The sequence below is a fragment of the Paecilomyces variotii genome, assembly GCF_004022145.1.
Source record: "Paecilomyces variotii strain CBS 101075 chromosome Unknown C8Q69scaffold_6, whole genome shotgun sequence".
Lineage (NCBI taxonomy): Eukaryota > Fungi > Ascomycota > Eurotiomycetes > Eurotiales > Thermoascaceae > Paecilomyces > Paecilomyces variotii.
Window position 1 is genome coordinate 443,002 of NW_021167145.1, and position 15,076 is coordinate 458,077.

At 49.1% G+C, this 15,076-nt stretch overlaps 6 protein-coding genes across 6 annotated transcripts; 3 read left to right on the top strand and 3 right to left on the bottom strand.

The window, feature by feature from the left end:
• Positions 1-378: 378 nt before the first annotated feature.
• On the top strand, positions 379-2,520 carry C8Q69DRAFT_276252 (hypothetical protein). The gene has a single exon (XM_028626858.1). The coding sequence runs from the start codon at positions 497-499 to the stop codon at positions 2,414-2,416; it is 1,920 nt and encodes a 639-aa protein (XP_028484608.1). The 5' UTR covers positions 379-496; the 3' UTR covers positions 2,417-2,520.
• Positions 2,521-3,907: 1,387 nt separating this feature from the next.
• On the bottom strand, positions 3,908-4,998 carry C8Q69DRAFT_468409 (hypothetical protein). The gene is made up of 2 exons (XM_028630688.1): positions 4,509-4,998; positions 3,908-4,457 (listed from the first exon to the last, which is right to left on the bottom strand). The coding sequence occupies exons 1-2, from the start codon at positions 4,908-4,910 to the stop codon at positions 4,101-4,103; spliced, it is 759 nt and encodes a 252-aa protein (XP_028484609.1). The 5' UTR covers positions 4,911-4,998; the 3' UTR covers positions 3,908-4,100.
• An 824-nt stretch (positions 4,999-5,822) lies between these two features.
• C8Q69DRAFT_498780 (hypothetical protein) lies at positions 5,823-7,835 on the bottom strand (the record flags this gene model as incomplete). Its single annotated transcript, XM_028632304.1, has 4 exons — positions 5,823-6,719; positions 6,991-7,321; positions 7,386-7,458; positions 7,718-7,835. The coding sequence occupies 4 exons, from the start codon at positions 7,833-7,835 to the stop codon at positions 5,823-5,825; spliced, it is 1,419 nt and encodes a 472-aa protein (XP_028484610.1).
• Positions 7,836-8,521: 686 nt separating this feature from the next.
• On the bottom strand, positions 8,522-10,711 carry C8Q69DRAFT_444920 (putative HLH transcription factor; the record flags this gene model as incomplete). Its single annotated transcript, XM_028629028.1, has 3 exons — positions 8,522-9,060; positions 9,116-10,130; positions 10,193-10,711. 3 exons carry the CDS (start codon positions 10,709-10,711, stop codon positions 8,522-8,524), a joined length of 2,073 nt encoding a protein of 690 aa, XP_028484611.1.
• A 1,497-nt stretch (positions 10,712-12,208) lies between these two features.
• Positions 12,209-14,454, top strand: C8Q69DRAFT_403516 (hypothetical protein; the record flags this gene model as incomplete). The annotated part of the gene is made up of 3 exons (XM_028628002.1): positions 12,209-12,869; positions 12,926-13,384; positions 13,436-14,454. 3 exons carry the CDS (start codon positions 12,209-12,211, stop codon positions 14,452-14,454), a joined length of 2,139 nt encoding a protein of 712 aa, XP_028484612.1.
• Positions 14,455-14,626: 172 nt separating this feature from the next.
• C8Q69DRAFT_468420 (hypothetical protein) lies at positions 14,627-14,985 on the top strand. Its single transcript, XM_028630689.1, has one exon. It carries the CDS (start codon positions 14,685-14,687, stop codon positions 14,946-14,948), a length of 264 nt encoding a protein of 87 aa, XP_028484613.1. The 5' UTR covers positions 14,627-14,684; the 3' UTR covers positions 14,949-14,985.
• Positions 14,986-15,076: the final 91 nt, after the last annotated feature.

The following is a 15,076-nucleotide window of genomic DNA, read 5'->3' on the forward strand; positions in this document are numbered from 1 at the left end:
ACCTCAATTATCACTCATGAATCATATGTCCTGATTCATCTTGACCTCAAGACTACCATCCTGACGTCTCTGCAAGGTTACAGTTCCATGCTTGGGCATGGTCAATCTGCGGAAACGCTGGCGACATTCAGGGAATTTGTTAATTTGCTTCCTATCACGCTGTCAGTTGAAGGATTTTCTACAGCTCAGACGAATTGCACGAAGCAGAGGGGAGGTCTCTTCCATGGTCCAACAACACGCAGCGACACGACAGCTTCCTGATCGACAACAGTGTAGGCATTGGAGAATTGTGCAATCATGATCAGTTCTCAAGCCTTACAGTCTGTTTTCAGACGAGGTATCACTCCATACATGCACCTTAGCAATCTTGTGAACGACAGCAGACGCCCATTGTTGTGGAACGAAGGCTATATCTGCTCCAAGGGATCACTAAGATAATGCATTCGTTACAGGCATATCTTATCGTTTCGAGCACCGTCCACATTGACAAGTCACCATGAAGCGCTTTCCCCTACTTTGGCTGATCCATGTGGCCGGAGCACTTTCCGAGCCCTTTCAAGCCCCTTTTCAAGTCCCTCCAAGCAGCACAACCCACAGCACAATTGCGGCGACCGCCACAGGTGTCATCAGTGACCCTTCGAAAGTTGCAAATCAGACATACGACTATGTGATTGCCGGAGGAGGTCTCACGGGTCTCACCATCGCTGCTAAGCTCCTTGACCACCCGGATAAGTTCAATGTTCTCGTGATTGAGAGCGGATTCTATGGATCTGAATATGGTCCCATCATCGACGACCTGAACACATATGGTCAGATATTTGGCAGCAGCGTTGACCATGCCTATGAGACTAACCCCCAGATTCACAAGCGGGTCGAGATTGTCCGGTCGGGCAATGGCCTCGGAGGTTCGACTCTTATCAACGGCGGAACTTGGACTCGTCCACACGAAGACCAGGTCAATTCCTGGGAAAATGTCTTTGGAAACCATGGCTGGAATTGGAAAGGTCTGAAAAAGTACATGGACGAGATCGAAAAGCCTCGAGATCCAATGAAGGACTCAACTGTAACCCCAGGCCATCTTCACTATTATGAACCGAGCTGCCATAACTCTGATCTTGACAAGGGTAAGGTAGAGGTTGGAGCGCGAGACCGAAAGACCAAATGGTCGCCACTGATCAAGGCCCTAATGCACACAGCCCACGAAACGACAGGTGCACCCTACCAACTAGACCTCTGTTGCGGTCGCCCGCACGGCGTGTCCATGTTCCTCAACACCCTGACCACAAAGCAGATTCGCACGGATGCTGAGCGGTCGTGGCTGGAGCCCGTGCTCAGGAACAAGGACTTAGAAGCCCGAATTACTGTTCTGACTGGTCAGCTTGTGGGAAGAGTCAATCTCGAGCAGGATGGCTCGAAGTACAGAGCAAAGGGAGTCGAATTCGGCACCCACAGCAAGGACGGCTGGAGGTTCAACGTCACGGCGAACCAGGAAGTTCTCCTTGCTGCTGGATCAGCTATCTCCCCTCTCATTCTGCAATGGTCTGGCATTGGCCCTGCCAGTGTACTGGAGCAGCCTAAAGTCAATATCTCACAAAAGATCGACCTCCCTGTTGGCCTCAATCTGCAAGATCAAACCACAACCTCCGTCGTCTCCCGAACCACTCCAGACGGCAATGGGCAGGGCCAAGCAGCGTACTTCGCAACCTTCGCTGAGGTATTCGGGGAGCATTCGCATTATTTCGAGGCGATGCTGAACGACAACGACACACTGCACAAATGGGCCGCCGATACCGTCGCCGGAGGCGGTTTCCACGACCAGTCTGCTCTCTTCCTCCAATACGTCAATTACCAGAATTGGCTGCTTGGCAAGAACAACGTTTCCTATGGGGAACTTTTCATGGATACCGACAACCATATCCACTTTGACCTATGGAACTTGCTGCCCTTTGCACGGGGCTACGTCAAGATCCTCGACAACGACCCCTACCTGCGTAGCTTCGAGTATAACCCCCGCTATTTCGAAAACGAGCTCGACCTCTACGGACAGGCTGCGATGTCGAAGCTCGCGCGTAATCTGACTCGCTCCGGAGATATGGGAAGCTACTACGGCGAAGAGACGTTGCCGGGGGCGCTGTTGTCTGAGAACGCGACTTTGGAAGACTGGGCACTCTATGTGAAGCAGAACTTCCGCGCCAACTATCACGGTATTGGTACATGCAGCATGATGAAGAAGGAACTTGGAGGTGTCGTCGATGAAACTGCTAAGGTTTATGGAGTCGACAACCTGCGCGTGGTTGATGGCTCTATTCCCCCTACCCAGGTGTCCTCGCACGTGATGACGGTATTCTATGGTATGGCCTCGAAGATTAGTGATGAAATTGTGAAGGCCTATGAGAAGAAGAAGAAGAATAAGTAAGCGCATAGAGCAGTATTTCGCGGAATTTGCTAACATCAGGTTACAGAAAACCACCTCACAGCCAACCGCTGGCGTGGGCTGACTTGAGATAAATTCAAACGGCAAAATGGCGGATGGTACTAGCCATAGCCATTATTAGTTAACTGATTGGTTATGCGTCATTTATTTTCCTCGTCTATTGCAGTCATCCTTGTAGGGGTTGAGACATTATGAGATTGGGACTCAAATTCTTACCACATTTCCAGACTGGTAAAGTAGATTTTGGTGCCCCTAGGGGCTCCAGTATGTATTTAACTAGTCGACTCAATCAAGCATCTTCAGCATCTCTGAGAGCAGACACTTATCGCTTTCTTACCGCAGACCAACGTTCTCGAAGTCCTCAGAGACTATGCCTAGTACGGCTGCTATTGGTTACTGCCCCCAAGAAAAGGGATACAGAGAAGGACTAACTGTAATATGGATAACGTGTTTGTACAAGCCTGGAGTTACACCGTAAACGGTCGCAGAGATCGTTTAGCATCGTCTCAGTTATCATTCTTGGTCGACCGCTATAAGTATAGGGGGGCTCAAACATCTCCGAATAGTCGCAGGTGGGAGACGCGTAAGTAGCCGCCCTGCCACCGAGACTCTCTGATTGCAATAAACCAGCTTTCCCAAGGACCGCTCCTTGTCGCAGGATAAACATAATATTAGCTACCTTCATTCACACAGCTGCAAATGATAAAGGTACCTATCAATAGCAGGACCAGAATAAATGGCGTCATTAGAAATTTGCTTTCCATGTTTACTAGTAAACTGTTAGAACATGTAGTATAGGTGGTATTTTAAATTTAAAGATGTTATAAATTTCACAGAATTAAAATATTTGAATTTCAAGAAAAAAAAAAGTATCTGAAACTTTGAAATTTTACCTATTAATAGTATTTACCTATTAGTTATTTTACCCAAAAAATGAATAAATGAAAAATCTTAACTACATAGTTACTAACTAATTCTTACTAGTTTATGTCCCCACTTAATTTCCTTATCTACAGCGCGCCCCATATATAGTCTGTGCATTTTAAATTTCGCAATGAAAAAAAAAGGGTAGAATTCCAGTATTTCATAAAAGAAAAAGAAAAAATCTAAATTTCACTAGTTACCCTTAACATGTAGACTCTGAAGCTTTTCCCGATATAGAAGGATGTAAGAGATTCCATCCATTTAGCTTAATCCTAAGCTTTTCGTCGCAGAACGCTTGTTTTTAGGCTGATTTTAAACCATAAAGAACCCGTTTTTCTCGAACATAAAAGCAATGGCTTACAATTAGTCTCCGTTCTTCTATACTAGTTAGTAACTGTCTTCTCTATACGGCCGCAGCGGTCAAAGTTACCTATAATGTTGTCCAAAGGCTAATAGCAATAGAAGAAGTGCAATCCTCAACCTTCTATCGCTTATTTGGAGGGATGCATCAGTAAAAGACTAAGCAGCAAAGTCATGGTTGCTATCGGTAGCTCCTTGCGCCACAGATGGAAGATCATCTTCCTCCAGTGGGGCGTTAATGTTGTAACTACTATTGAGAAATCTTTCAATAATCCGATATCGCGCTAATTTACATCTCAAATGTCCTTGTATGAATGAACACCATTCTTTCGCACAATTACACGGATCAGCTCACTACCAAGCAGTAGCCCATAATGCATACTTATATTCTCCATGAGATGAAATACCGAAGTTTTGCCAGGCAACCGTTGCCTGTAGTATATGATGAGCAAGACTGGATGCTCTCGGCATGTTGGAAAAGGGACGAAAGTTTGGAAAAACCCCTTTCGCAACCAGGACACATGTATAACCACCCTCCGTTCTCAAGGTCGCGGCGATACTTTCTGCTCTGATAGCATGCTCGCGCTAGATCGTCGATCTCGCCCTCTATAGTACCGGAAATGCAAGATCCAGATTCCAAATGTATCAGCATTCCTGAGAAAGTCTTGAATACCTGCTCGCAACCGTAGCGGTCATGACCGTAACATTCTAAGTCCCGAGGCGTGTGGCGTTGTTTATGCTGTCAGAGTATATCAGTATTTGTCTATCAAATCTCGGTTGACCAAAGTACCATTTCCAGATTATTTCTGTTTTGAAAGAATTGACCACAGTCGACGCAGAGGTTATGCTGTTCTACATTATGGTCTCGTAGTTCGTCGCTGGAGCAGTGGTATATTCCACAAGGTCGACAAAGGTGGTGATCGCTCACGCGATGCGTCTGAAGTTGATCATACGATATGAAATCAAGCGGTACAGGACATTTCCAGCAAACATTATGAGCCGCTGAGTCTCGAATATGAGCAGCTTTTGCTGATGGTGTAGAGAAATATCGACGACACCTTGCGCACCATTCGTGTCGACTGGAGGATTTGCGGTGACAGTCAAGGGCATATTGCGAGTTGAAGAACCTCTGACAAGGGGGGCACCAATAATAATCGTCATCGCCATAGCTAGAATCAGACCATAGGCTCATGTTGAACAAGGCTGGGGTGTTGGGCCTTTTTACGGACAGTCAGGAGATAAAAGAAGCTATTTATCTATTCCGAGAGTTAGGAACTGAGCTCCACTGTTTAGGCTCCACACGTGAATTTCATTGCCTACAGTAAATCCTATTGGTACCTATAACAAACCTAGTCCACCCCACCTAGTCTATCCAATGGGATTCGGTAAAATATTGGTTTTAACATGGTATAGCCAATATTTTACTCTCCTTATGCCTATACAAAATTTATTATAGCAAAGTATGTCAATCTAATTAGCTGATTTTATGCGCTATACTATTTTAGATTAATAAATTCTCGTTATAATAAATAAATATTCGGGTCTAGTTTAATTTGTTATAGCCAGGAATTACTGTAATAGATTATATAGTATAAATTATTAAAACAAGGGTAGCTTAACTATAACCCCAGTTGAGTTATGTCAGATCCCGCGGCTGCGTTCCGCTGCTGTATTCCCTATACAAACCGGATAGTTAGCAGCTGCAACGGGAAGCTACCTAGATTGACCTGCATGGAATCAATAAAGACGGGAGTGGAACCATGGAACAGTTTAATTAGATGTTCAGCTCAGCTCAGAACAGCCGAGGCATTGGGATAGAGTCGAGGAGCATAAATAAGTAGCTGATATCTAGATTCCGGTGTCAATTGGTTCTTCAAGCAATCCAGAGATCATTCCCTTTTCATATAAAAAAAAAAAAATCTTGCTTCCGTGATCCTAGATCCTCACAAGTTAAGCTCGAGAATTCATGAGTTCATTCGCAAATCTTAAAACCATATCCTTGCTCTCGTAGGATCTGGAAAGATGAATGATGGAACGCTTGATTCGATGTATATATATACTTATGTATGTATGTATGTATGTATGTATGTATGTACATATTCTGCTACCACAGAATAGACCGCGTCTCAGAATACCAGTTTCCATCAACCCCATCCGGCTTCGATAGCAGTAGAAATCGAACACCATTACCAGTCGCCTCTTCAGGAATAAGTACTTCGTAAACACGGCACGTACTCGCTGGTAAACCCCGCATTTCAACCGGAAGCGATAATTGCTTCTCTTCTTCCATCACCATAACAAACTCCGCAACCTTCGCATATAATATTCCATCCCACATTCCTTCTCGTCTGTGGTAGCTGGAAATTAAATTAATCGCTTTTCTCCGCAATATGGGCTCGCGGCATTTGAGCGCCGTGTAATACAGAGGTGATATGATTCCCATCTCCCCACAGAAGATACCGCAGGAGTCGTTAGATTCTTTCTTCTGATGATTGGTCGTTTCATCGTTTATGAACGTGGTGGCGATGGAGATGATCTCTTCGAAGTCAGAAATGTGGTTGTCGAATACCATCTCGTCCGGTGATAGGCATGTCTTCAGCCATATTCGCGCGACGAGGTATTGCACTTTCAATATAAGAGGTCCTCGAGAGTCAGATCGTTTGATGCGTTTACTCCTCGTCAGCCTTTCAAATTGACGCGACCAATTGTCTAGTGCGGTTGTGATGTGGGTTTGTTCTCCTAGGAGTTCCGTTGTCGTCAGACTGCAGTCTTGTCCGCTCTTCGTAAGACGAATGAATTTCAATGCTCTCTCTGTCAGTGAATCTAACAATACTCTTGCTTCTGAAGTTGTTGAAAATGAAGCTCTGCAGGAGGAGGAATCCTGGTTTCCTTGTGGAGTATTGAGCGTCATCAGCGGGCGACCAAAGAGCGACTTCTGGATGTTCAAGCGGACGAACAATTCAACCAGTTCTTTATCCACTGCATCCAAGATACCTCTCCTCTTCAAGTCAGTTATTATCTTTAGCCCCGCTTCGACATGATTGAGTGCTTGGGAAGTTTCCTCGCATGATTTCCAGGAACATGAATAAACAGCATGTAATAAGTGTTGGTTCCACTCTTCCTCCAGTTGGTGATGAGGAATGGGTGATCAAGTGGTGGATGGCCTTGTTGTATTGCTCCAGTACGAATTTCTCATTTCGCTGCGTTTTCGAGACAGTAGACTGCTGTACAGAGGAAGCAGCAAAGATACGTTGCTCATGAGTGGCACTCACGGCAATGATGGCGTGTCTTACAGCTGGCTCCCAAAAGCTCAGCCGAGGCAGCACGCGGCACCAGAATTCTGACGCAAAGAACCCTGCTATAGCCTGGGAGGTCTGGGTGCAGAAGAGTTCTGCATATTGGCGTTCCTCCCTTGTGCCCGGACGGAGAACCAGACGGCTGTCAGGACTGATACGGGGAGCTGGAGTGTGGTATGTTGATCTAGGCTTGCCGCTCTTGCTCTGCGTAGGACGGCATTCGTCGTTGTAGCCATCACACGTTCGCTTTGAGCTCCTACATCGACGGCACGCGGGTTTCTCTTCGTCACATTTAACACGTCGAATCCTACGGATATTGTCAGCTATCTCGCATGAATTGTGAACGATTATCTAACTTGCAAGTGATACACCCTGTCTTTACTTTGGGCATAAAAGCCCGTTTTTTAGTACTATTCATTGAGGGGATGCCTCGATGGCACCAGTCTGTCCTGGTGAGAAAAGAAAAAAAAAAAAAAAAAAAAAAAAAAGATACTACGAAATTTAGAAATATCGCTGAGATAGAATGATAAGCGTCGTATGGTCTGAGAGATTGCAGAAATAATTATTAGGATCGACTCTGAAATCCAAAAATAAACCATCGTCCATTGCGGCACTAGCACAAGAGGTTCTGGGGGCCTAAAGGCTTGGACCATTCGCAGAGGAGATAAAAGGCGGACTCGTGGAAAGCAGCAGGTGGCCTTACATCCAGAGACCACGCTGGCCAGTGAGGGGCTCGCAATGTCTAAACCACCAACATGCTGTGGGATTCCTGTAGCTATACGCTGGTCGAGGAGAGAAAGTGGGCGTCTGTCCAAATCCATGTGTATTTCACGTCGTAGAATTTCAGGAAGCGTTGTCGTCAGCCTGGATACGTTCAAGGATACTTAGTTATACCAGGGGTTCTATTTCCAGGGCAAACGATGTTTATAATGAACTAGATAGGTAGTGAACCATGAAATGCCTGTTTGAGCAATTTGCCAATGAGGATATGATTGATAAGAATTTTATGTATATGCGACCTTCTGAACGACAGGTCAAGCAACAAACACCGTTCTGGTATCACCAACTTGATTCAACATAATTGCCGTCTATCTACACATAGCCGCCCTCCGTTTCGCCCTGTCCAGCCGGGATGGCATTCAGTTTATACTCTAGATACAGGAAGTTTCATCTATACAACACGCCGCCAACGCCCTCGACGTCACGAGACGCATAAGTATGCGGAGGTAAACATAAAAAGAGGATAAGATGGCCAAGACCGTGGACGGTAGGCAAGGAGAAAATCAAAATTAACGGACGAGAGCGAAGAGAAGAAAAAAAAAAGCAAACTCTGTCCGGTTAGTCGCGTAGAGTATTCCAATGGTAAGAAAAAGGGAAGCCATGATCCATAATCCATGACGCATATGAGCATGGTTCATCTCATCTCTGCCATTTGTTTCGGCTTGCGGGATATCGACTCCCTGTGGGTATCGTTCATCTTCAACTCAGAAGTTGCTAAGCAACACACCTATTTTTGTTCGACTTTGGCTGGTTCTGCAGAGCTTTCAGAAGACGGAGCTGGCGTCTCACTATTTCTCGGTGTCTCTGTCTTCGTCTCAGGGACAGCAGCAGATGCGGCAGCTTCTGGCTCTGATTCGGCAGGTGTGCCACGGAGCTTTGATTCAGCTACCTTCAGCTTCTGCTGCGTGTCTTCCAGCTCCTGCTTCAGTGCTTTGATGTAGTCAATGGCCATTTCAACCGTGCTGGCCTTGCTGATCGTCTGGTTGCCACCCTTCTCCTTTTCTGTATTCTTCGGACCACCGCTAGGACTGTCTTTAGCCCTCGCTTGCGCGAATCCGGGAGGGAGCAAGGCCTCGATCTCTTTCAGGGCAGTGTTGATTCTATTTCGTCGGCCCTGTTCTGCGAGCTTGTGATTGGTACGCTTGGAACTGAGATTTTCGGCTAGCGTCTCTGGATAAGACACTCCTGGAAGAAGAGTGCCATCCAGGATATGCTGATAATTAGACTTGGACGCTAAATATAGTGCAGATGTCTCTGTGGATACTCCTGAGGCGACAGTTAGCATTGCCTCTCAAAACATGGTCAGATATTGAGCACTTACCACCATCACCACGGACCAGTGGCTGGATACTGGGACTGATCCTCGGCCGCAATGCCGGACTGATCTGCGAGCTGACACTCTGGCGTTTTCTGATGCCAGCCTTGGGGTCCGGCTTTCTCCCCACTGGTCCACTGGGAGATGGCATCGGACCGGTCCGCGGGCTCGGGGCGACAGAGACAGAAGAAGCTCTGTCCACGACCGACCGGGGCTCTAACGACGGGGTCTTCTTGGCAGACGTCGTGGGAGTGTGTTCACCGCTACGCATAGCAGTCTGAATGCGAGTCAGACTTGGCCTGTTATCTGCGGCAGCATCAGGAAGCTGGACATCTTCCATAATATCATCCTGCTGACCGCCGCTGGGGACCAAGCTCGCCTGGCCCGTAAACCGGCCGGTTGGATCCTGGGTATGCTGAGCTTTGTGAATACGCATGAGCGTGGCCGGCGTGACAACTGCACCGCTCTTCGGACCCGATGTCTGCGGCTCGATTACAGGCGACTTGCGATTTTGAGGGAGCGCCGGAGGAGGCATCAACGGCTCCGAGAGAGGCTCGGGGGACACAGAGTCCTGAGAGCTTTCGGTGCTTCCAAAACGCAGATTACTGCCTCCATTGATGGGCGCACGGGCGTCTTGGTTGAGCGCATTGGAGATTTCCTCCGATTGCAGTTGACTGCTAAGAGCCTGCTTTCTCCGCGTCTGCGCGCGTACGACGGGAGACTGCTTGCCTGCGCGACCGGTCACTCGCGTAGTAGCCGAGGGACGGCGTCGTTGCTTCCTCTGCAATCCAGGGGATGCGGGGGTTGAGACAGGCACCCCATTGGCGTCGACGGGGGAGTGTAGGTATCCCATGTCCGAGGCCTGGGTCGTCTGGAACGGGTACCCAGAACTGGAGCCTCGCGCCTCGAGAGCGGGCGAGGTCAGCGGGGTGAAGTACTCGCCTGGGATGGTATACTCGGGCAACCGAAATTGAGTCTCGAGCGGGGTCATAGCTGGCGAGATCAGGGGGGTATAGAAAGCCTGTTACGAGTTAGTACTCGAGTTCTGCCTGTCCGCGATATACATCTTGTTGGCCGTCCTACCTGTTCATCGTTGACACGACCGTAGCGACCATACATCTCCGCATTCTCTTCCACCCGCTGGGGATACCTGACGGCACCGCCATGGAGCTCGATACTGTTGGGGGTCGGAGGAACCATTGGCTGACCGGGAGCATAGCCATGGTGCTGAGGATGCTGGTGCGACGATTGGCGACGTAGCTGGTGTTGCTCCTGGAAGAAGTCGTTATCGACATTCATGCCGTTGTACGGCTGGGAGACCTGGCCCTGGCCCTGCTGGGACAGGTCCATGGGCAGATCGCCCATCATGTGATTGTACTGTGAAGATTGACCCTGCGCGTCTGTCTCCATGCGGTTCATGCCGTCGTCGGGCATCGTGGTCGTAATGGCATGGTTGGATCCGTGGAGGGAGCGCTCCGGCTGAGCGGAAGCATGGCCGTCGAGGTCGGGGAAATTGATGCCAAACTCGAGGAAGTTGGAGAACTCATCTCCGCCGGTCGCAGAGACGAGCGATTCGTCCTGCATCTGGTCCTGCCACGACATTGTGGTATCTTGATTCATTGCCATCACGGTGATCGTCTTCTAGACAGACGCAATTCTCGATGAGGGATGTCCTTTTTTTTTGAAATTTTTTATGATCTTGGCGTCGTCCAGTTCTAATCGCTATCTATCGTCGAGGCGCAAGCTGAGGGGGCCGCAGGTGGCTGCGGCTTCGGCAATGAGGAATTAACACGACCACTGGATGTTCATGGCGCAGCCCACCATCACACACACGCAACGAGAGATGAATTTGTAGAGACGAGGTCGTGGTGAGGGAAACGAAGGTTGTGGGAGAGAAGAGACGAGACGAGAGCTGTTCGATTCCCTCCGTTCGGGTGTCCCGACTTGGCGCAGCAGTCGGGGGGGATCGGGCTGGCTAGATGGGACGGACCAGAAATGAGCAGAGCCAGTAATAGTGGCCGGCAATGCGACTCTGCAAAAAGCCTCGTTATGGCGTCGTTAGTGCAATAATAAGAATCCATGGGATGGTTGCCAGTAGTACGTAGTACCACTTCGCTAAACTAAAGCGGTGGCATCTCTAGAAAAAAAAATGTACATACTAATTATTATTAAGGACGCCCGCTTGCTGGAGCTTTCCCTCGTGCGGGGTGTAGGCTAGAATAGCCTCTAGTTAACTACGGAGCATACTCGTTCTGCATTGATTTTCGCTTCTATTCTAGGTGGTGTCCTTTTTGCTCTACTCTACTCTAGACTATTACTCTCTACTCTGCTCTGCTCTATAATAATAATAATTAATTATCACATCGTCCTCTTTGCAGCCAATTGACGCCTTTTTTTCCCGTTCCGATGGGGAAACTTTCCTGTTTGGGCCACACCCCTCTCGGCGATACAGTATCCCCGATCCTCCGGCTGAGCCGTCCAAATGCGGTATCGCGTATTGCCCGATAGATAAACCGAGATAGATACGGTGATAAGGATGGGCGTTGGGATAAGTACTCACGGATTTAATTCACCTAAATTAAATTAAATTAACTCTCCTCGTCTCATCTCGAAGGTCTGTGGAAAGTAAAATTCATTAAATAAGGATTTCTCAATCAACACAAGTAATATGGCTTTTTATTTTATTTTATTAATTAATCAATAGCTTAATGGTGTAACTAGTCAGTTTGGGGCCAAACGCGTTGATGAAGAGGCATCTATCTCTATGTTAGGTACTCCGTAAATCCTCGTCAAAACAAGTCGAGTAGTTAGTTCGTGAAACGAGCTGAGATCGAGATCCTCCGCGTCAAACTCACCCTGTAGATGATTCTAATTCCTCGACACTGGTCTGGAATTCCATCCTGGCGACGGCCGACAGTTCCTGAGCTGCCAAGCGGGTGTCTGTCGCCGGCTTGACTCCGCGGGGTTGGGCTGACGACTCCCAGTGACATACTTACATGACCCTCCATCATCAGACCAGCCCGATACTTACTATCGATCGTCTTCACTTCTCTCTCCTCCTCCTCGGTATTCCCGGTTTGCCTTCTCTCGTCTGGCACCATGAGGCCGGTCGTCCCTGACGGGCTACCGTCTCACTCCCGTAAACCGTCTGTCGTCGAGGCTGTTCCGCCCTGGTCCGATCTCCGCAGCGCAGCGCCCACGACCTTCTTCCTCTCCCGGGACGATGGCCGTCAGGATAGCTCCCCCACCGATCCAGAGGCCGCCCGAGACAGCATGTACGGCGTCCAGAGCTTAGAGGAGACCATCAACAGTCTCTCTGCCCCCGAATCCATATTCCCACCCGAAGAAGATGCCGTTCAAGACTCCCAGGACAACGACGACGACAACAACCCTCCAACGATCACACGGAGATCCACCCTGAAACCGTTCGACTTCCACGACGACCACCGCACCGAAGCATCGTCGCGGCCCGTCACTCCCTTGAATCTGGGGTCTCTCGAGGACCCTTCCTCGCTACCCAGCAGTCCCAAATCCACATCCAACCAGTCCCTCAAGCCGCTCGACGACATCTCGATCACCGATGAGATCAGCAGCCAGGCCCTCGCGTCCGGCGACGAAGAGGAGCCTGTCGAAACGCAACAGCCACCGGACAGTGCCTCCCAATTGATCATGCCCAGCATCAAGATGCCCAGTCGTCGGCCTTTTACAGACAGAGGGAAGACCATGGGTCGCCTCAAGGTCCTCGTCGCCGGTGCAGCGGGTCAGGACACCCCGCAACAAAAGACTTGTTGGGACACATAAGCTGACACTGTACAGGCTCAGGCAAAACCTCGCTGATCAAATCCATCTTCCAAGCCTGTGAAGATATCGTCCACGTTGATCCACTTCCGGCCCCGCTACCTCCGCAATCTAATCGCTCTGGCCGGTCCCGCTCCAGGAACCGGTCCAAACGGACAAAGTCAAGTCCAACCATTGCAGAAATATACGCCAGCACGAAGCCATATCCCTCATGGTGGTCCGACCTGGAGGACTCCCGTGTCCTCCGCAGGCGGAAGAGCATGGGCGACATCGTGCTCGAACGCAACCTCTGTTTCGTCGATAGCCCCGGGACTGGCCTTTCACGGGCCGCACAGACCGACTTGGTCATTCAATACATGCACCAGCAGCTGATGCGGGCCATGGCTGCTTTTGATAGCATCAATGCCGATCTACAGGGTATGCTAGGAGGGAACGGAGGTTCTCAAGTAGACGCCGTCTTGTATCTCATTTCCGAAGGTGAGCATGTCCCTCTGCCACATGTTGATCCGCCATACTGATCCACTCCAGACACACTGTCGACCGATGTAGAGTGTATCCGGAGGCTCTCCGAATTCAGCAACGTCATTCCCGTTATCTCCAAGGCCGACCTGCTGACTCCCTCTCAAGTGACATCGATCAAGCAATCGTTCCACACCCAGGCACAGAACGCTGGAATCAAGACCTTCCTCTTTGGAGATCTACCGCCGGGGTATTACGACAGTCCCCAGTCTCCATTTGTTGTGTCCTCGGCCCTGTCAACCGACGACGACAACATGGACGCGAGTGTGTTGATGAGCCCGGATTACGAGCAACCGCTGGCTCCATCAGAGCTCGGAATCCTAATAGAGAAAATGTTCGATCCCGAGAATTTGTCCTGGCTACGACACTCTTCAGCCAAGAAACTCGCACAGCATCGTGCTATTCCTCAGAAACCTCCGTCTGCACCGAATGCTTCCCTATCTCGATTGAACGCTTCTGGATATTCATCGCCAGCTACTTCTTCTGTACCAAAGGTTCTGGTCTCATACCCTGGAGATGGCTCGTCTAGTTATACCCTGGCGCGTGTCTCTGACTACACGCAGCGCGAGGAAAGGATGGCCCAAGTACGGTTGGCCAAGTGGGCTGCAGACCTGCAGCGCAGTTTACAAAATGAGCGCGAGAGATATGCCGCTCTGGCAAGAGGAGAGCGGGCTGTCTGGCTAACGGAGCGACTCAATGAGTGTGTCATTGACGGCACGCTCGTCCCGATCACCCAGACCCCGGGTTTCTCTGGGTTGGGGCGAACGGCAGAAAGGGCTGGCAGCCACCATCTCGTGCGAACAGGAAGTGGAGGAAAGGCAGAGTATTGTGTCACCGATCTCAGTCCGCACGATCCTTTCGGCCTGATGCTGTGGAACGACGATCTCAGACGAAAAGGATGGGTTGCCATCCAAGTTGTAGGCAGCTTTGGTGTCGTAGGGGGCTTAGCCCTATGGCTCTCGAAGAGCTGGGGCGTATCATCGCAGAGTCTATCGGACTGGCGTTTCAACTGGTTTGGCAGTGATTAGCATACTTCAAACGCACAGAGTCGAGAAGAGTAGACATCCTCGTGAAGATGTTCTCTCGTTTCAAGTCTTGTCAGGTCAACGCAGAGCATCATTGATCTTGTTCTCCGGTAACGACCTTGGTCCGATATCCTTCATGTCGACCTCTTCCTTTTTTTTTTTTTTTCTTTTTTCCTTCTCTCATTCGATTTCCTACTAATTCCCATGTGCTTTGAATACTATTGTCAGCATGCATGAATGGCACGGTAGGGCTCATCATCATCATCATCATCATCGGACTGGCGCATTCACGGATAGTCTTTCGGCCTTCTTTCCCTATATCCACTCGATCATTCATGTGTCTCCTCCTTGTCTACGCGTCATCCTGCCTTTTGTGTCCATTGATCGGTGTCTGTGATCGGGACCGACAGTTTCTCCTGTCAGTCATCAAAAGGGCACGGCGGAGTCACGGTCCATTCCGGGAGTTAGCAATACAATACCCCTGGTGCAGTAACTAGGAGGCTCTTGTTTTAGATGCTCAATCCCAATTAAACCTCTTCAATTTGAAAGATGCAGGCCTGTAAACGTTGTAAATTATCTTGAAAAAAAAAAAGAAAACATCGGTCTTGACCTGACCGCCCAGCAT